The sequence below is a fragment of the Cervus canadensis genome, chromosome 15 (genome assembly GCF_019320065.1).
Source record: "Cervus canadensis isolate Bull #8, Minnesota chromosome 15, ASM1932006v1, whole genome shotgun sequence".
NCBI lineage: Eukaryota > Metazoa > Chordata > Mammalia > Artiodactyla > Cervidae > Cervus > Cervus canadensis.
In genome coordinates, this window is record NC_057400.1 from 60,912,869 (window position 1) to 60,934,977 (window position 22,109).

The following is a 22,109-nucleotide window of genomic DNA, read 5'->3' on the forward strand; positions in this document are numbered from 1 at the left end:
AGAAATAGCTATCATATTTTTTCACATGTTTATGGTTTTATTTCATGAATATATTCTCTTTTAAGGAAGTGTAGTTTGAAGAATGTTCAAGGAAATGTAAATTATTTTATCAGAGAACTACTTTTTTTTCTTCATAGTGGAGAGACTTTGCAAAAGAAGTAGATGGATTGCTTCGAATTGGAGCAGTTAACTGTGGCGATGATAGAATGCTTTGCCGAATGAAAGGAGTCAACAGTTATCCCAGCCTCTTCATTTTTAGGTCTGGAATGGTAAGATATAAACTTCGCCTTTTTTTTTTTTTTTTAATTTGATGGAACATTATAACAACTAGAGAAAACAATATGTGAATTTGTAGAGTCTTTTGATTTTTCTTATTTTAGGTGCTATCTAACTATGCTATAGTCATAATAAACACTTTTGATTATACTGTAAATACTTTTTAGATGACATTGCTTTAACAAAATGTTTGCCAATTTCAGTTTCCATCTTAAGGAATATAATGATAACCAATATGTGTGTTGTACTTTATGATTTACAAAGTATTTCACAGGTATTTTCTCTCATTGAATATGAAGTTCTAATTTCCCTTTCTTTACCCAGTGTTAAGCGATAAAACTGAAACTGAAACAATTATAAGTAATATTATTCAAATGTCTGATAGGGAATCCGTGTAATCCAGATTCTTAGCATGTCATTTAGAAAAACACTTTACCATTGAAAGACATATTTTACTTATTCAGAATAATGGAGAATCAAGTCAATCAATTTGTTTGAGTCTTAAAAAGTAAAAGATGTTTCTCTTTTTATAAATGAAAATATAGGCTGCAGTGAAGTACCATGGTGACAGATCAAAGGAAAGTTTAATGAATTTCGCCATGCAGCATGTTACAAGCACAGTGACAGAATTATGGACAGGTAATTTTGTCTTCATAATTTGCTAGATTTTCAAGGATACTTTGAATTGGTATTTCAGATTTTTCAGTAGTAATATTAATGTTCTGGTCATATTATCTTTTCCATGCTTCTTAGAAAGGAATTATGTCATTTGTTCTGAGCTCTGCTAAATAGTAGGCCTTTAATAAATTTAATTTATACAGAAACGAAAACAAGTTTGATGTAGGATATGGATATGAGATGGGGCTAGGTGAAAAGGCAACTTTGAAAGTGCAACTGAATATTTAGTAAAACAAGTGTTTTATTTCTTTCGTAAGTATACTATATCAGGTGTAAATTTATGCCTATTCAATTTAATTTTGAAGTTTAAGAACTTTTCTAATCTCAGGCATTTAATTCATCAGGTGTCTTTAGGGGAGTTATGTAATTACACTACCCATGAAATGATAGTATTTACTTCTAAAGGGATGCTCATATCATTTAATGAATCCAGTTATGTCTCCAAAACTGTTAAGTACTAGGACTGCAGCCATAAACTGTATAATCTTTGCCTTCTGGGACCCCATTATTAAACCATTAAAATACAGAGTAGTGACTATTATGATAGAGGTAAGCTTAGGGAAGCATGAAGGATATGAAAGAATTCAGGTGGGGAAAGGAGGAAGGGTTAGGAAATTCTTCCTGAATGAAATCAGATCCAATCTGTCGTGAAAGTGAAGAGGAATCCTTAAAAGGTCACTGTATTGGGAATCTGCAATATTTCATGAATCTAACAAAAGATGGGTGATGAGTAGAGTGGTTTGGGGCAGGAATGACCAACTGAACGGGTAGACAAAGCTCAGATCACAAGGGGCCTAACTTGTCAATTTTAGTTTCTTTCTTAATAATAAATTTAGATTTTATATGATTGAAAAAAAGTCAGGGTGGGAATTTGACATACTCAATAGGAATCCTGAAAACTGCTCAAGAGTAGATTGGAAATGGATGAGATTAGATGGGAAAACCCATGTAGAAAATGGTTTCCATTGTGGAGTAGTAAATGATCAGAAATTTTCTTTATTTTCTCTTAAGGAAATTTTGTTAACTCCATACAAACTGCATTTGCTGCTGGTATCGGCTGGCTGATCACTTTTTGTTCCGAAGGAAGCGGTAATATTATTTGTTGTTTTGTTATGATGAAGAGACCATGACATTTGATTTTTAGGTGACAGTCTTTTTTTCCATAGCTTTATTGAGAGATAATTGACATAGAACATTCTCTAACTTTAAAGTGTATAATTTGTTGATCTGAAACACTTACATGTTAGAAAATGATGACCACCATGATAGTAGCTAACACCTCTATCCTGTCACATAATTACCATTTCTTTCTTGTCATGAGAACATTTAAGATCTACTCTTTGAACAAGTTTCAAGGATTTAATACAGTATTATTAGATATAATCACTATATCCTGTATATTAGGTCCTCAGAAGTTACTGGTCTTATAACTGGAAGTATGTACTCTTAGACTAGGTAAAAATCTTAAGTATGCTACTATAATTGATTATTTTCTATTTTCAAAGTACAATTTATACTTTTTAATTTAATGTTATAATTTTTATTTAATGAATATTTATCTTTTTATTATTTTACACATAAAGCTATAAAATTATTAATTGCTTGTTTTAAGTTGAAGTATATATTTGCAATACTGTGTTGGTTTCAGGTGTATAGCATTCAGTTTGATTTTTTGTGGGATACCTTCCATTATAGGTTGTTACAAGATATTGGGTAAAATGCCCTGTACTATACAGTAAATCCTTCGTATCAATTTTATGTGTAGTAGCTTGTATCCGTTAATCCCACATCCCACACTCCTAATCTGTCCCTTCCCTCGTCTCTCTCTCTTCTGGTGACCGTTAGTTTGTTTTCTGTGTCTGTTTTGTATATAGATTGATTTGTATTATTTTTTAGATTTCACATATAAATACCATATATTTGTCTGACTTCACAAAGTATAATATTCTCTAGGTCCATTCATGTTTCTGCAGATGGCAACATCTCATTCTTTTTATGGCCAAGTATTACTCCTTGTATCCATACCACATCTTCTTAGCCAGTTGTCTGTTGATAGACGCTTGGGTTATTTCCTGTTTTTGGCTATTGTAAATAGTTCTGCTTGAACATACAGGTGCATATATCTTTTCAAATTAAAGAGTTTTTGTCTTTTCTGGATATATACCCAAGAGTGGAATTGCTGGATCACACAGTAGATCTATTTTTAGTTTTTTTGAGCAACTACCATACTGTTTTCCACTGTGGCTGTACCAGTTTGTATTCCCACCAACAGTTTGGTGGGGAGCCACAGTTTATATTCCCACCAACAGTTTGGTGGGGTTCCTTTTCTCCACACTCTTTCCAGCATTTATTTGTAGACTTTTTGATAATAGCCATACTTATGGGTGTCAGATGATACCTCATTGTGGTTTTGATTTGCATTTCTGTAATAAGTAGCCACATTGAGCATCTTTTCATGTGCTTGTTGGCTGTCTGTATATATGTCCTCTTTGGAGAAATGTCTGCTTAGGTCTTATGCCTTTTTTCTTTTTTTTTGGCTGCATGACACAGCATGTGGGATCTTAGTTCCCCAACCAGGGATCGAACTCGTGACCCCTGCATTGTAAGTGTGGATTCTTAACCACTAGACAGTCAGGGAAGTCCCTGCCCATTCCTTGATTGGGTTGTTTGTTTTTTTGTTATTTCTGTCATGTGAGCTATTTACTATTTTAGTTATTAACCCCTTTTGGTCACATCATTTGCAAATATTTTCTCCTGTTTCTTAAGTTGTCTTTTCATTTTATTGATGACTTCTTTGCTGTGCATACTTACAAAAACCAAGCTCGTAAGTTTGCTTGGGTCCCAGTTGTTCACTTCTGCTTTTTTATTGTGTTTGCCCTGGGAGACTGATCTAAGAAAAGATTGCTACAATTTATGTCTGAGAATGTTTTGCCTGTGTTTTCTTCTAGGAGTTTTATGAGATCATGTCTTATATTTGGGTCTTTAAAGCTTTTTTTTTTAATTGAGGTATAGTTGTTTTACAGAGTTGTGTTAACTACTGCTGTAATTAAGTGGTTGAGTTATACATGTGTATGCATCCTTTTTTTCCTATTCCTTTCTGTTGTGGTTTATTGTAGGATATTGAATATAGTTCTCTGTGCTGTACGCCAGCACCTTGTTTATTCATTCTGTGCAACCCCAGCCGCCTCCTCTGTCCCTCCTCCCAAACCCTCTCCTCCTGGCAACCACGCGTATGTTCCCTGTATCCGTGACCCTGTTTCATAGATAGATTCATTTGTGTCATGTCTTAGATTTCACATATAAGCCATATCATATGCTGTCTTCCTCTTTCTTCTGACTTACTTCACTTAGTATGATAACCTCTAATTGCATCCATGTTACTGTACATGGCATCGTGTTGTTGTATTTTATGGCTGAATGGTATTCCATTGTGTATATGTACCACGTCTTTATACATTAACTTGCTAATGGACATTTAGGTTGATTTCGTATCTTGGCTGTTGTGAATCGCGCTGCTCTGAGCATAGTGCTGCATGTATCTTTTTGGATTGGAGTTTTGTCTGGATATATAAAGCGTCTGCCTATAATGTGGGAGACTGGAGTTCAATCCCCAGGTCACGAAGATCCCCTGGAGAAGGAAATGGCAACCCACTCCAGTACTCTTGCCTGGAAAATCCCATGGATGGAGAAGCCTGGTAGGCTACAGTCCATGGGGTCGGGAAGAGTCAGACACGACTGAGTGACTTCACTTTCACTTTCATGCCTAGGGATGGGATTACTGGATCGTATGGTAATACTAGTTTTAGTTCTTTGAGGAAGCTCCATAATGTTCTCTATAATGGCAGTACCAACTGACATTCCACCAGTAATGTCAGAGGGTTCCCTTTAATCCACAGCCTTTCCAGCATTTGTTATTTGTAGACTTTTTAATGATGGTCATTCTGACTGGAAGTGGTACCTCACTACAGTTATCATTTGCATTTCTCTAATAGTTAACAACATTGAGCATCTTTTCATGTGTCTGTTGGCCATCACTATTTCTTCTTTGAAGAAATATCTCTTTTATGTCTTCTGCTTGTTTCTTGATTGGGTTGACTTTTTGCTGTTGGATTTTTATGAACTATTTGTACATTTTGGAAATTAAGCCCTGGTTGACTGTGCTGTTTGCGGATATTTTCTCCCATTCTGTAGGTTGTCTTTTTGTTTTGTTTGTGGTTTCTTTCGTTGTGCAAAAGCTTTTAAATTTGATTAGGTCCCATTTGTTTACTTTTGTTTTTATTCTTATTCTCTTGGGAGACTGACCTAAGAAAACATTGGTATGACTTATGTCAGAGAATGTTTTGCCTGTGATTTCTTCTAGGAGCTTTACGGTGTTACATCTTCTATTTGAGTCTTGAAGCTATTTTGAGTTGATTTCCCTATGGTGACAGATGTGTTCCAGCTTCATTGATTTACCTGTGGCTCTCCAACATTTCCAGCACCACTTGCTGAGGAGATCCTCTTTTCCCCGTTATATATTCTTGCCTCCTTTGTTGAAAGTTAATTGACCATAGGTGTGTGAGTTTATTTCTAGGCTCTCTATTCTGTCCCATTGATCCATATATCTGTTTTTGTGCCAATACCTCACTCTTTTGACTAATGTAGCTTTGTAGCATTGTCTGAAGTTTGGTAGGATGATGCCTCCTGCTTTATTTTTCTTTAGGATTGCTCTGAACAATTCCTTGTCTGATTGCTGTGGCTAGGACCTCCAATACTTGAATAGAAGCGATGAGAGTGGGCATCCTCATCTTGTTCCCAAATTTAGAGGGAAGGCTTTCAGTTTTTCACTGTTGAGTATTATGTTTTTGCCTGTGGCTTTGTTGTAAGTGACCTTTTATTATGTTGTAGTATGTTCCCTATACACCCACTTTTATGAAAGTTTTTTATCATGAATGGCTGTTGAATTTTGTGAAATGATTTTTCTGCATCTGTTGAGATGATCATGTGATCATGTGATTTTTGTCTTTTTTGTTAATATCACATTGATTGATTTGCATATGTGGAAACAGTCTTGTAACCCTGAAATGAATCCAACTTGATCATGGTATATGATCCTTTTTCAGTGTTGCTGGATTCACTTTGCTAATCTTTTGTTGGGGATTTTTGCACCTATATTCAGCAAAGATCAGTTCAGTTCAGTTGCTCAGTCATGTCCGACTCTTTGCGACCCCATGAACCGCAGCACACCAGGCCTCGTTGTCCATCACCAACTCCCGGAGTTTACCCAAACTCATGTCCATTGAGTCAGTGATGCCATCCAGCCATCTCATCCTCTGTTGTCCCCGTCTCCCACCCCCAATCTTTCCCAACATCAGGGTCTTTTCAGAAGAGTCAGCTCTTCACATTAGGTAGCCAAAGTATTGGAGTTTCAGTTTCAGCATCAGTCCTTCCAGTGAACATCCAGGACTGATTTCCTTTAGGATGGACTGGTTGGATCTCTTTGCATTCCAAGGGACTCTCAAGAGTCTTCTCCAACACCACACTTCAAAAGCATCAATTCTTTGGCGCTCAGCTTTCTTTATAGTCCAACTTTCACATCCATACATTACTACTGGAAAAACCATAGCCTTGACTAGACAGACCTTTGTTGGCAAAGGAATGTGTCTGCTTTTTAATATGTTGTCTAGGTTGGTCATAGCTTTCCTTCCAAGGAGCAAGCGTCTTTTAATTTCATGGCTGCAGTCACCATCTGCAGTGATTTTGGAGCCCCAAAAAAAGTCAGCCACTGTTTCCACTGTTTCCCCATCTATTTGCCATGAAGTGATGGGACCAGATGCCATGATCTTAGTTTTCTGATTGTTGAGCTTTAAGTCAACTTTTTCACTCTCCTCTTTCACTTTCATCAAGAGGCTCTTTAGTTCTTCACTTCTGCCCTAAGGGTGGTGTCATCTGCATATCTGAGGTTATTGATATTTCTCCTGGTAATCTTGATTCCAGCTTGTGCTTCTTCCAGCCCAGCGTTTCTCATGATGTACTCTGCATATAAGTTAAACAACAGGGTGACACTATACAGCCTTGACGTACTCCTTTTCCTATTTGGATCCAGTCTGTTGTTCCATGTCCAGTTCTAACTGTTGCTTCCTGACCTGCATACAGATTTCTCAAGAAGCAGGTCAGGTGGTCTGGTATTCCCATCTCTTTCAGAATTTTCCTCAGCAAAGATACTGACCTGTAATTTTCTTCTTTCTAGTGTCTTTGTCTAGTGAATTTGGGACTGTTCCCTTTTCTTGAGTTTTTTTAAATTTGTTTTGTGTTTTGATTTGTGGTTACCATGGAATTCATGTATGTTGACCCATCTCTCTTACCAGCTAATACTTGATTTAAACTGATAGTCATTCAAGTTTAAACATATTTTAAAAGATGTACATTTTTACTCCCCGCCTTGCTGTTTTGCAGTTTTGATACCCTGTCTTACATCCTATGCTTGTAGTTATAGTCGCTTTAGTCTGCATCCTAGCTTATATAAGTTGATCTTAAATCATTACTGTGTATTTGCATTGCCTATTTTGAGTTCCTTCTTGCTTCTTTTCCATTTAGAGAAGACCCTTCAGTATTTCTTTTAGGGTAGGTTTAATATTACTGAATCCTTTCAGTTTCTTCTTGTCAGAGAAATTTTTTTATCTCCCCTTCTGAATGGTAGTTTTGCTGTATAGAGTATCCTTGGTTACAGGTTTTTCCCTTTCAGGACTTTAGTAGATTATGCCACTGCCTTCTGGCCTGCAGATCAGTTGATAGCTTTATGCGGGTTCCCTTGTAATTAATTCTTCATTTTTCTCTTGCTACCTTTAGAATTCTCTTTTTATGTTTAAGTTTTGCCATCTTAATTATATGTTTTGTTGTGGGTCTGTTTGGGTCATCTTCTTTGGGAACCTCTGCTTCTTGTACCTGGTTGGTTATCTCTTTTTCTTTAGGTTTGGGAAGTTTTCAGCCATAGTTTCTTCAAATAAATTTTCGATGTCTTTCTCTCTTCTTCTGGAACCCCTGTTATGCATGCTGCTGCTGCTGCTGCTAAGTCACTTCAGTCATGTCCGACTCTGTGCAACCCCATAGACGTTAGACCACCAGGCTCCTCTGTCCCTGGGATTCTCTGGGCAAGAACACTGGAGTGGGTTGCCATTTCCTTCTCCAGTGCATGAAAGTGAAAAGTGAAAGTGAAGTCACTCACTTGTGTCTGACTCCTAGCGACCCCATGGACTGCAGCCTACCAGGCTCCTCCATCCATGGGATTTTCCAGGCAAGAGTACTGGAGTGGGGTGCCATTGCCTTCTCCTCCTGTTATGTATAGGTTGGCATATTTTACATTATCCCATATATCTCGTATGTTTCTTTTTTTTCCCATTTGTCTTTCTGTTCTTCTAATTGGGTGATTTCTATTATGTCTTCTAGATTATTTATTCATTCTTCTGTGTCATTTAGTTAGCTGTTCATTGCTTCTAGATTGCTTTTTATCTTAGAAATAGAATTATCTGTTTCTGATTGGTTCATCTTCATAGTTTCTAGTTCTTGTTACAGTGATCTGCATTTATATTGATGATCTTTCTTAATTCATTTAGCATTTTTATTACCACTTTTTTGAGCTTGGGGTCAGGTAGACTAGTGAGCTCTATTTCATTATTTGTTTCAGTGGATTTCTCTTGGTCTTTCAATTGGAAATAGTTCCTCTGCCTTTTCATTTTACTTTCTCTGTCTCTGAATTTAGGAGAAATGATTATCTATTATGGTCTTAGAGGGGTGTTTTTGTATGGAAGCATCCCTATGTAGACCATATGTACAGTGTCTGGTGCAAGAGTTAGTTTTGATGTGGACACCAGTCCCATCTTTCTTCAGGTCCTTACATTTTGCCACTGGTTGTTATCACCTTACTGGGGGGCGTTGGTTGGTTTGGGGAGTCTAAAGCCTGGGCAGAGTGTGAGGTGGGACTTTTCTCTTTGCTCCATGGCTGCTGCCACCCTGTCAGGGATAAGGTCTGCTCCCCAGTTGTCGGAGTAGCTGCCCTGAGGGTCAGGGTGAACCAGGCTGCATTCTCCTTGAATGGTGCCCTGCGCCTTGAGGAGGCGGCTACTGAAGCAAGTGAGGCCTGTGTGCTCACAGGACCAGTGCACCACCTGTGCAGGTGTCTGAGGCTCGACTCAGATGCAGCCCAAGGTCTCATCCTTTCTTCTGTTGTGTCCACACCAGATCTAGTGCAAGACTGCGGTTTGGAGTGGGTGGGGCTAGAGCATTTGCCAGGCTGGGGGTCGGGGCATTGTGGCTCTCGGACTTGAGGTGGCTCTGCCACCACTCAGAGAGCAGGGCTGCCTCAGTGACAGTCCTCTCCCAGGACCTGTCTCCCCCAACCCCAAGGCCAGGGCGCTGGCCCCGCTGGGAGGCAAACTGCAGGGGGCCCCTGTAGCACTGCCCAAGCGAGTGCTAACGTGACCACCTCCGCTGCATCCAGATCACATCCCGGGACCCCAGTCTGTCTCTGCCTAGCTAGACTGAGTCTTCCCAGGACCTGCTTAGCCCAGATCTAATATCAGGCTGTGGTGTGGAGTGAGAAGGCCAGATACTTAAGCTACTCATGTTGGAGAGTGTGGTGAGGTGGCAACTGCCCCTCCAAAGCTCTCCCCCTGATTGTTGGTAAGCCAGCACGTGTGTTTGCCTCATGAATCGTCTCGGCTTCTCTAGGCCTTCTGTCTGTCCCAGCAGTTCTCCCAGGAGCCAAGTGTCTTGTCTCCTCCTTGCAGGACCCCCATGACAGTATTGCCCAGTCTGTGACTCAGCCCACTTGCTCCCCACGGTGAGGGTCTCCTTGTGGCAACCTTCTTTTCCTTTCAGATCCCTTTCAGGCAGGTGTCCCAACCCTCTGCCTTTTCCATCCTACCTGGTTGTGGAACATCTTTTTTGCAGCCTTGGTTGTATAGGAGTCGTTCTGCCGTTTTCCAGTTAGTTTTCCATGAGAATTGTTCCACATACTTTTTTTTTTTTTTTTTAAATGTTTGTCGGGGGTCGTGAACTCTATGTTCTCCTACACAGAGTCCATCTCGATCTCTCTTCTCCAGTTATTAATTTCCTAAAGCATCATTGTGGTTTATGTTCAGTGGGCAGATTTTTCAGCTTAATTGTACTCATAGGAAATTATACTGTAAGCTACTAATGCTTTGGGCACTTTGCAAAAATAATTGTTGATAGATATAACTCTCCCAAAATGATTTCTTCCCTCATACTTATTTCAAAAATGTACATGTTTGCCTCATTAAAGTATACATTTCAAGATGATAAATTTCTAATTCTAGGACCTTTTACCTTAGTAAATTAAGTTGAAAGTTCAATACCCTACACAAACTGTAAACTATATTTAAGCAATAAGATTGGTTAAAAATTGGTCCTAGTGTTAGAAAATATCCCAATTAATAAACTCCTCTTTGTTTAACTCCAACAAGGGTCTTTTCGCTATACTTCATCTCTCAGCCTTTAAGCCGCTGTGTTGAAAAGCTGTTGCTTTGCAGCTAAAAATCAACCACTTATCCCATCTTAGGAAGGTATTGCCTTGCAGCAAAAATCACCTAATCATCCTTAGTCTGTCATTGAGGGATTTTATCTCATTTTGGCCTAATGCACATGTTTCTGTCCTTTCCACACATAAAGAAAACTTTAAAAACTTTCTCACATTATCTTACTTCTATAACAGGTAGGTTGATTTTGCCTATCTCTATAAGTTCTGTGATGCTGTATCTCCCTTATAAATCTATCTCATTGTATCCTAGCATTCATATTTATAGAACTTTCATAAAAGAGTTCCGTTCAGTTGTTCAGTTGTGTCTGACTCTTTGTGACCCCATGGACTGCAGCACACCAGGCTTTCCTGTCCATCACCAACTCCCAAAGCTTGCTCAAACGCATGTTCAATTGAGTCAGTGATGCCATCTAACCATCTCATCCTCTGTCGTCCCCTTCTCCTCCTGCCTTCAGTCTTTCCCAGCATCAGGTTCTTTTCTAATGAGTCAGTTCTTCACATCAGGTTGCCAAAGTACTAGAGCTTCAGCATCAGTCCTTCCAATGAACACCCAGGACTGATCTCCTTTAGGATGGACTGGTTGGATCTCCTTGCAGTCCAAGGGACTCTCAAGAGTCTTCTCCAACACCACAGTTCAAAAGCATCAATTTTTCCACACTCAGCTTTCCTCACAGTCCAACTCTCACATCCATACATGACCACTGGAAAAACCATAGCTTTGACTAGATGGACCTTTGTTGGCAAAGTAATGTCTCTGCTTTTTAATATACTATCTAGGTTGGTCATAGCTTTTCTTCCAAGGAGCAAGCGTCTTTTAATTTCATGGCTGCAGTCACCATCTACAGTGATTTTGGAGCACAAGAAAATAAAGTCTCTCACTATTGCAGTTGTTTCCCCATCTATTTGCCCTGAAGTGATGGGACTGGATGCCATGATCTTAGTTTTCTCAATGTTGAGTTTTAAGCCAGCTTTTTCACTCTCCTCTTTCACTTTTATCAAGAGGCTCTTCAGTTCCTCTTCACTTTCTGCCATAAGGGTGAAGAAAGAGTAAAGAAGCTATTTAAGATTGTACTGTATTTTAAGAATTTGTTGTATATGTTAATCAGATAGGTCCATTACGTTTTATTACCCCAGATTATGAGATCCTTGGTTCAAGGGGACTGTTGATAGGAGGAGCTATTTTAGAATAAGATCTTAAAGAGGTGCTTGAGAGGGAATGCCTTCTCTTTTCTTTGGCTGGAAATCCTGAGAAACTAAGGGGGGAGAACAGGAGAGGGAGGGAAGGGAGGGAAAAGAGGTCAGAAGGAGGGAGGAGAATGAGACATTAACCTCTGTGTCTGCCTAGTAAATAACAGTCTCAGTATTTACCAGCACAGCCCAGTTAATTGCCTTAGAATCAACATCATGGTTTGCAGCAAATGAAAAGTATAGATTTAATCATTAATAGCTGAAATTTCCTCATAAGTTTCTTTTTTCCCCCCAGATTGTTTGACCTCACAGACACGTCTCAGGTTAAGTGGTATGTTGGTAAGCATCAATTATTTTGCAAAACTGCATCACCATGTTAAGAAACACATTTAAAAACTGATTCCAGATAGTTTCTTTGCTGGTTTCTTGAACATTTAACTCGCTTGTTTGTAATCTTCCTTGTTTTCTGATCAATGTATTCATAGTTATAAGCGTCTTTCTAACTGATTGGCTGTGTTCAATATATTTTAACATGTTCAATATATATTTCATTCACTCCTAAATATTTCATAATTTAATTATGAGTTCCTCTTTAACCAGAGAGTTAGTGTTTTTGTCATTTCCAAACCATAATTTTTTGTTGTTTTGTTATTTTACTTACTTAGCTTTCATCATATTGTGGTCAGGGAGTACAGTCTATGTGTTGATACTTTAACACTATTAAAACTGTCCTTGTGGGTTGGGAGTTTGCCAAGATTTTGTTTGTTTTACAAAGATTGTTAGTGTTCTATGTATGCTTTAAAATGTTTCCTATGTGAGGTGTAATTTTTATATCTATTTGATCAAATTTATTAATCATGTTATTCAAATCTGCATCATTTTTTATGTTCTTTTTAAAAGTTTAATTTTTATGGTAGTGAAGTTGTATTTTTGCTAAATATAAATCCTTTTAACTTTTTTTTTCAACTTATTTTTTCTTTTCATTTTAGGATGGTCTTGTTAATGTAGGATGGGTGGACTGTGCCACCCAGGACAACCTTTGTAAGAGTTTGGATATTACAACAAGTACTACTGCCTATTTTCCTCCTGGAGCCACTTTAAATAACAAAGAGAAAAGCGGTATTTTGGTATGAATCCCTTTAATTTCTTTACATATAGATACATAACACATGTATTCAAATATATCATTTTGTAAACAATGAGCAAAAAAAAATGAACCAGTTTATATCATCTGATTATGGAACACTTAGTTTATTTAGAACAAATACTTAATATTTGGGATTCTGTTTAATACTTCAGTTTATAAAGTTACACTGTAAGGATTATTTTTAAACTGCACTTTTAACAATCCCAAAGGTAAGGAATACATTGTTAGGTTAAATGAATATTTATTGGTTTCCATTTATTTCTATATTTTCTAATGTTAAAATATAGATTATTGGTAGGTTTAGCTGGGATCTGGTGTCTGTTTTTTTTAAAGCCTCCTGTTTGATATAAACTTAGTTTGGTGATCTACTGGTCTGGTTCACCTTCCTAATTTTATGAATGAAGAAGCTGAGGTTCAAGATAGCTGTCAAGGAGCTGAAACAAATACTGGGATATCAGATAGGTCTCTAGAGAACCCACAAAAAAAGATTCTAATATAAGACAAACTACCTGTAGTTTTCTGTTTTTTTTTTTTATATTGATATAGATTACATGTATTCATTATAGAAATTCATATTTGATTTATAAATGTGTAAAGAAAGATTTGAAATTTGTTAAAACTAAATCACCCACAGGCAGGCACCATCAAATCTTGGTACATACCCTTCCAGATCTCTGCTTATATGTGTATGAAATTATGACTTCATGCAGACAACTCACCAGCTTTGCCTTTGGCCCAGACCTCTGCCCTCCACTACAGACATGGTTATTCTCCAGCCTGTTCAGTATCTCCCCTGGGATATTAATTGATGTTTCAAACTTAGGTGTCTGTAACTATACTCCTGATATTTCCCCATACATCTGTTCTACCTAGTTTTTTCCCCATCTCAGTTAATGAAAGCTTCATCTTTTATGATTAAGGCCAAATACCTTGGAGTCATTCTTGACCCCTCTTTTTCTCATATCTTATAACCTATACCCTATTCATCAGGAAAATAGTTGGATCTCTTTACAGTCTTTCATAATCCACCTTATTGTACTTATCACCTTATATATTTATTCTTTCACCTTATATACTATATTTATTCTCTTGCAGTAAATTTTAAGTTTGAATTTTTCACTGACATATCCTAAGGGCGTAGAAGAGTATCTGGCACATAAGTACTATATATAGTGCCAGAATCCTGGAGTGGGTAGCCTTTCCATTCTCCCGGGGATCTTCCCAACCCAGGGATCGAACCCAGGTCTCCCACATTACAGGCGGACCCTTTACCAGCTAAGCCACAGGGGAAGCCCATTTAGTGCCTGCTTAAGTGCTTTATACTGTGTGTGTGTGTGTGTGTGTGTGTGTGTGTGTGTGTGTGTGTGTGTGTGTGTGTGTGTGTGTGTGTGTGTGTGTGTGTGTGTGTGTGTGTCTTAAGTGCTTTATACTGTGTGTGTGTGTGTGTGTGTGTGTGTGTGTGTCTTAAGTGCTTTATACTGTGTGTGTGTGTGTGTGTGTGTGTGTGTGTGTGTCCCCCTGAGTAGTAGTATATATGATAATTCCTGTGAATGTGTGCATCACATTCCTAGAAACTAATTAATTGACTAAATGTAACATAATGAGTTTAACCAGTCCTCTCTGGATAGATATTTAAATTTCTACTTTTTCATGATTACAAGTAGTGTTATAATGAACTGTCTTGTTCACCTTTGTGCAGTTCTTCCATTATCTATATAGAATGAGATGGCGGTAGCAATTGCAAATTCAATTCATGTTGCCAGATTTCCCAGAAAACCTGGGTTTATTTTACACTGTGCCATTAGCTCATGAGGATTTCCTGTACTCTAGTCAACACTAAACATAGGCTCTTGCCTTCAGTACAACAATCTCATTTTTCAGTGAGATCTTGGGACTTTTTGGTTAAAACAGCAAGCTCAGATATGATCTCAGGAAACATAAATAAGTGATGTTAGACGTGTGATAACACAGGGTGATGAATTAAAGTCCTTGTCCCTCCTAAAAGCATTCAAGTTTTTTAAAAATGTAAAATACTATGCTAGCTAAATACGTTTGGCAGGTGAAATTTAGAGGCTGCACAATACCCTTGTAAATAAAACTACCAAATTTTACTCTAAAATAGATTTAAAATGAAGTTCTAGTGAATTTATAAATTACATAAAATTTTTGATGACTGTGAGTAAAGTGAATAAGCTTTATAGTACTGAAACAGGAAAGCTTTCTGTTTTGACCTTTTAAGCCCTTTGGTAACAAATTATTTCATAGGTTTTTGAGAGTATGCTATAGATTTTTTTTAAGCAGAAAAACCGAGTTTTCTATTCTTATAGACATTGTTTCTATCCATTTGATTGTGTTCTCATGTTGAACATAATTGAACTGAATACAGTAATAGTTTCTACAGGTTTTTAATAGAGTTTTATATCTTTGAGGTGATATTTGAATTGTCAAGAAAATAGTTTAAAGATAGACAGTAAACTGATCAACCCCTGTAACTGCTGCTACACTTTTGGTAACAGCAGCTGCCTCCATGAGAATTAGACTGGCAAAGAGAGTTCCATGAAAAAAAATATGCTGAGGATAAAATATGGACAGAAATAGACAGTTGTTAGAATTGAGATGTGTCTATTTCAGTTGTTTGCATTTTAAATAACAGACCTAGATGTAAAGTGTATTTAATTTAAAATACATATTTTACGTATATACATTTTACCCTGCAAAATTCCTCAGTGGTTTGGTTCAGGGCCTTTATTTCTATAAACCTCTATAATAAACAAGGTCCATTCCAGTTTTCCCATAAGTTTTTCTTAATTCCTTCAATTCAGTTCAGTTGTCACCAGTCATGTCCGACACTTTGCGACCCCATGGACCACAGCACGCCAGGCCTCCCTATCCATCACCAACTCCTGGAGTTCACCCAAACTCATGTCCATTGAGTTGATGATGCCATCCAATCATCTCATCCTCTGCTGTCCCCTTCTCCTCCTGCCCTCAATCTTTCACAGCATCAGGGTCTGTTCCAGTGAGTCAGCTCTTCTCACCAGGTGGCCAAAGTATTGGAGTTTCAGCTTCAACATCAGTCCCTCCAATGAACACTCAGGACTGATCTCCTTTAGGATGGACTGGTTGGATCTCCTTGCAGTCCAAGGGACTCTCAAGAGTCTTCTCCAACACCACAGTTCAGAAGCATCAAGTCTTTTGTGCTCAGCTTTCTTTATAATCCAACTCTCATATCCATACATGACTACTGGAAAAACCATAGCCTTGACTAGACGGACCTTTGTTGGCAAAGCAATGTCTTTGCTTTTTAATATGCTGTCTAGGTTGGTCATAACTTTCCTTCCAAGGAGTAAGCGTCTTTTAATTTCATGGCTACACTCACCATCTGCAGTCATTTCAGAGCCCCCAAAAAGTCAGCCACTGTTTCCCCATCTATTTGCCATGAAGTGATGGGACTGGATGCCATGATCTTAGTTTTTTGAATGTTGAGCTTTAAGTCAACTTTTTCACTCTCCTCTTTCACTTTCATCAAGAGGCTCTTCAGTTCCTCTGCACTCTCTGCCAGTATTAATTGGGATATGAAGCATCTTGCTGCTGCTGCTTACTTGCGTCAGTCACGTCCAGCTCTGTGCAACACCGTGGACTGTAGCCCGCCAGGCTCCTCTGTCCATGGAACTCTCCAGGCAAAAGTACTGCAGTGGGTTGCTTTGCCCTCCTCCAGGGGATCTTCCCAACCCAGGGATCAAACCCTGGTCTCCTGCATTACAGGCAGATTCTTTACCACTGAGCCACCAGGGAAGCCCATAAAGCATCGTATTAGATCGTCAAATATTCTATTGTTTTAACAATTTTTAGAAAATTTGTAAAGCACTGGCATTCTGTAAAACATGGTTAGCATTAAAATTAGATTGAATATGATACAGCTTTTCCCACCAGTGAGCCCCAGTTCACTCAAGGTTATTTTGAGGATTATCATAGAATACCCAGCAGAGTTAGCAGAAAATTCCAGGTAATAAAACGCCTAATAATGAAATTTATTTTGCATCACTATTTTTAAAGAAACAACCCAGTTATATAACTCTTTAATAATTGCCAAAATATGATATACTGTCTTTTTTTTGAAAAGGAAAACATTTAGGATAAATAGCTTGAAAACTGTGTTACTTCTGTGGTTTTTTCTTAAAAGTTCTTTCTCTGAAAACTGAAAAACTAAGATACTGAAGTACTCAAATTTTGATTTAAAAAATAACAATATGATTCTCTTATTTTAGTTTCTTAATTCATTGGATGCTAAAGAAATTTATTTGGAAATAATGCATAATCTTCCAGATTTTGAACTCCTTTCAGCAAATACACTACAGGTAATTTTTTTTTTAATAATAAATAGTAGCAAATATTGATAACATTTCAGATCTTAACATTATCAGTTGATTCCAGGTTAAACTCTTAATGCCAGGTTTGCTGGGATTGCAACTTGAGGGTGGACCTATAGCTTTGTGTAACTAGTCCTGAAGGCAAGTTCAGGAAGAGCACCAGAAAAGACAAGATACTGACCACAAAGCAACTTTGAATCTGATCTGGAGCTCTGTGTTCCTCCTACAGAACAATTTGTGTTGTTCACTGAGAATTACAGAGCAGCTTTAGAAACATTCAGCTTGTAGTAGAATCAATTAATTTCTTCTACTTATTGATCCCAGAGTTTTCTAAGTCTATATCCCTATGAAACATTATGTTAAACCCATCTGACTTCCCCACCTTTCAGCTTTTTAGCTGTGTCATTAAAACCATGTTTTTTCTTAGCACAGTCATCTACCTTAAGATTTCATGATTTAGTGGCTGTTTTCTTTCTATAGTACTGTATAATTGGTTTATATATAAACTACAAAATAAGAATATGAGTGGGTCTGAATTTTAGACAGTATTTTGAAGTAATGGGTAGGATAGTTAAAGAAATAAAGATTAGAACTCTTAGGATTTCTCATCTCTTGTTTCTTTCCCTTTACCACTTTCTTTTTAAATCACTTTTAAGGATCGTTTAGCTCATCATCGGTGGCTCTTGTTTTTTCACTTTGGACAAAATGAAAATTCAAACGATCCTGAGTTGAAGAAACTAAAAACTCTACTTAAAAATGAACATATTCAAGTAAGAAAAATGTATTCTGCCTACCCTTCTGCTTTTGTGCTGTCTTAATTTAGTACATAAAGTTATGTTTTAAATAACATTAAGATGTTTAGTTGAGTTCTAAATTTAGAAACCCCTAAATGCTTTTGTTCTTCTATTTTTTTTTTCTACTGAAAATTAAAATGATATCTGAAAAAGTTTAACCTTCATTACTCTTGAGCAGTTGGTATGTGATAAAGCTATATGATATAGTTTTTCTGGAATGCAGAAAACTATAGCCTTTTTTAAGTACTTGTTTCTTTATATAAGTAATTCATGTTCATTATTTTAAATTAAGATATTATAAATAAGTACAAAAATGAGTTAGATCTAAAAATTATCCATATTTTCACCACTGTTAAGAATTTCCTGTTAATAACTCTTGAGGCTTTTTAAACGTGGGTTTGTGTTAGCACGTGCACATATCTATATATGTGCACCTATATTCATATTGTAATGGCCATGGTAACAGACATACACATGTAAATTTATATGTATGCTTTTATTCTCTTCTGTAAAATTTTCCATTTAGTGATTAAAAACCTTTCTACATACCAGTGTAATACATATTGATGTGTATATTTTTGTGTACATCTGTGTATCAGTCATCATCCAGAGACGGAGTAGTATCTCACTGTATGGCTGCACTATAATTGTTTAACCTGTTCTGTCTTACTGGTAACTTTCAGTTTTTTCCATTTCTATGTCAGAAAGATACACTGGAAAAATGCACTATGAGGAATTTTTTGAGCCAAGGTTATATTTTCTTAAAAGTTTTCTGTCCTCATTATCGAGCCTGCCTTCTTACTGACAGCGTGGGAGTGACCACTTCCCTACACCAGTGCCAGGCCTGGTGTTACACTCTTTATAAGCAGCAGTGCTTGGATAGGCCAGAAGGGAGATGTTAATAATACTCCTTTTTATTTATTTGCTTTCTACTTTATTTTCTATGTATGTCTCTACCCCACTTTCTTTCTCCTGATGGGATGTTTATCTTTTATTTCTTAATAGAAATCCTCTGTCTTAAATGGTGCAAATATTTTTCCTTGGTTTATCATTTGCCTACTAGCTTTTTTCCCACACTGTATGAAAATGTCGATCTTTTTATTATTTCTGCTTCTGCGGTCTTAAGACGTTCTTTCTCTCCCCCTTGTCAAGATAATATAAATATCCTCTAAGTTTTTAGAAGGATGGGCTTCATAAACAACTTAATATTTTCTTGGTAATTTCCTCTCAGGTTTTTGAGATCTCCAAGAGGCATTATTTAAACTAAACGTAGTTTCAGTGTTAAATGTAAATTAATGATTCCTGTTTCTTATTTTCATGGTCCACTAACTTGTTTAGAAGCTGTGTTGTTTTTATAGCAATGTCATTTTCGGATTATCCTTATGAATATTTAATTGAATGGATAAGATTTTATTTTCAACATATTGAACTTTCTCTTTCCTTTAGGTTGGCAAGTTTGACTGTTCCTCTGCACCAGACGTCTGTAGTAACTTCTATGTTTCTCAGCCATGTCTGGCAGTATTTAAAGGACAAGGAACCAAAGAATTTGAAATTCATCATGGTAAGAAGGAAAAAATGATTAAAAAATTTCTTCATTTTTAATTTTACTTTTTACCTTGTTTTATATGGACATGAATATTTTAAAATAACTTTGCTTTCATTTATTAGTAAATGTTTCTTAAAGGGAAAGATATGTTTAATTATATATAGTTATTTTATCTTCTTTATTCTTTTTAAAATAAATCCCTTTCTTCTACCTAATATTTTGATCAGTGTTTCAGTAAGAACTCTAGTGACTTGTCAGGCTAGTAAAGAATTTAAGGGTCTTACTGGTTGACAAAAGTAAGCAACACCTATCGTTTCCATTTCAGTGTACCTAATATAGCATCTCAACCACTATGGGCAATTTCTAGATAGTCTGTTAGATGTTTTTGCAACACTTGATGACCAAAAATCTCTGTTAACTGCTTTGTTAGTGTTCTTGAATTTTGATTTTGTATTTCTGCATTTCAGCTTGTTCAGGACATTAGCCCTCTGCATCATGTAGGTGCAGTTCTATTTCCTGAGGTTTGGTATAGATCATTGTCTCTGTCCTGAAAAAGGCCAAGTGTAGGAAAAGATAGACACAAACTACTAACATTGACAGTAAATAACAGATAGCTATATCATGCCTGTAATGTGAGAAGCATTCTTACAGGTGTTAGGAATGCAAAATTGTAACATATGGACTCTGCTCTCAGGAAGTTTAAAATATCATCTAGTGGCAGGGGGGTGAGAAAAGGGAGATTTTTAAGAAAATATGAAAGACATTGTAATAGTCATTATAAATTATAAGATCAAATAAAGAGACTTTTGCATCAGGAGGTGATATTTGAATTAAGGTGACATTTGAACACTCAGTTTCCCCAGGCAAATACGAGAAAACAAGTGAGGTCCCCTAAACTGAAGGAGCTATGTGAACAAAGACAAGATAAACTTAACAGTAACTACTGTTTATTCAGTGTTTGGTTTTTTTATTTTTTTTTTTTGTTTTTTTTGTTTTTTTTTTTTAATTTTTTTTTTTTTTTTCCCAGTGGGTTTTGTCATACATTGATATGCATCAGCCATGGATTTACATGTATTCCCAATCCCGATCCCCCCTCCCACCTCCCTCTCCACCCGATTCCTCTGGGTCTTCCCAGTGCACCAGGCCGGAGCACTTGTCTCATGCATCCCACCTGGGCTGGTGATCTGTTTCACCATAGATAGTATACATGCTGTTCTTTTGAAACATCCCACCCTCACCTTCTCCCACAGAGTTCAAAAGTCTGTTCTGTATTTCTGTGTCTCTTTTTCTGTTTTGCATATAGGGTTATCGTTATCACCTTTCTAAATTCCATATATATGTGTTAGTATGCTGTAATGTTCTTTATCTTTCTGGCTTACTTCACTCTGTATAATGGGCCCCAGTTTCATCCATCTCATTAGGACTGATTCAAATGAATTCTTTTTAATGGCTGAGTATATTCCATGGTGTATATGTACCACAGCTTTCCTTTAACCATACATCTGCTGATGGGCATCTAGGTTGCTTACATGTCCTGGCTATTATAAACAGTCTGCGATGAACATTGGGTGCACGTGTCTCTTTCAGTCTGGTTTTCCTCAGTGTGTATGCCCAGAAGTGGTATTGCTGGGTCATATGGCAGCTCTATTTCCAGTTTTTTAAGGAATCTCCACACTGTTTCCCATAGTGGCTGTACTAGTTTGCATTCCCACCAACAGTGTAAGAGGGTTCCCTTTTCTCCACACCCTCTCAGGCATTTATTGCTTGTAGACTTTTGGATAGCAGCCATCCTGACTGGCGTGTAATGGTACCTCATTGTGGTTTTGATTTGCATTTCTCTGATAATGAGTGATGTTGAGCATCTTTTCATGTGTTTGTTAGCCATCTGTATGTCTTCTTGGAGAAATGTCTGTTTAGATCATTGGCCCATTTTTGACCGGGTCATTTATTTTTCTAGAATTGAGCTTCAGGAGTTGCTTGTATATTTTTGAGATTAATCATTTGTCTGTTGCTTCATTTTGCTATTATTTTCTCCCCAATCTGAGGGCTGTCTTTTCACCTTGCTTATAGTTTCCTTTCTTTGTGCAAAGCTTTTAAGTTTCATTAGGTCCCATTTTTTAGTTTGCTTTTATTTCCAAAATTCTGGGAGGTGGGTCATAGAGCATCCTGCTGTGGTTTATGTCAGAGAGTGTTTGCCTATGTTCTCCTCTAGGAGTTTTATAGTTTCTGGTCTTACATTTAGATCTTTAATCCATTTTGAGTTTATTTTTGTGTATGGTGTTAGAAAGTGTTCTAGTTTCATTCTTTTACAAGTGGTTGACCAGTTTTCCCAGCACCACTTGTTAAAGAGGTTGTCTTTTTTCCATTTTTTTTCCTTGCCTCCTTTGTCAAAGATAAGGTGTCCATAGGTTCGTGGATTTATCTCTGGGCTTTCTATTCTCTTCCATTGATCTATATTTCTGTCTTTGTGCCAGTACCATACTGTCTTGATGACTGTGGCTTTGTAGTAGAGTCTGAAGTCAGGCAGTTGATTCCTCCAGTTCCATTCTTCTTTCTCAAGATTACTTTGGCTATT

The 22,109-nt window shown here is 37.1% G+C and overlaps 1 protein-coding gene across 2 annotated transcripts in view; it reads left to right on the plus strand.

Annotated features, from left to right (window-relative positions):
- DNAJC10 (DnaJ heat shock protein family (Hsp40) member C10) overlaps positions 1-22,109 on the plus strand; it is a 59,908-nt gene that overhangs the window by 11,638 nt on the left and 26,161 nt on the right. For both annotated transcript variants that reach the window (XM_043487717.1, XM_043487718.1), the window contains exons 7-14: positions 138-269; positions 822-915; positions 1,966-2,043; positions 11,973-12,016; positions 12,667-12,804; positions 17,093-17,182; positions 17,851-17,964; positions 19,435-19,549. In XM_043487717.1, coding sequence (XP_043343652.1) covers positions 138-269; positions 822-915; positions 1,966-2,043; positions 11,973-12,016; positions 12,667-12,804; positions 17,093-17,182; positions 17,851-17,964; positions 19,435-19,549 — 805 coding nt within the window. The remainder of the gene's footprint in view (positions 1-137; positions 270-821; positions 916-1,965; positions 2,044-11,972; positions 12,017-12,666; positions 12,805-17,092; positions 17,183-17,850; positions 17,965-19,434; positions 19,550-22,109) is intronic.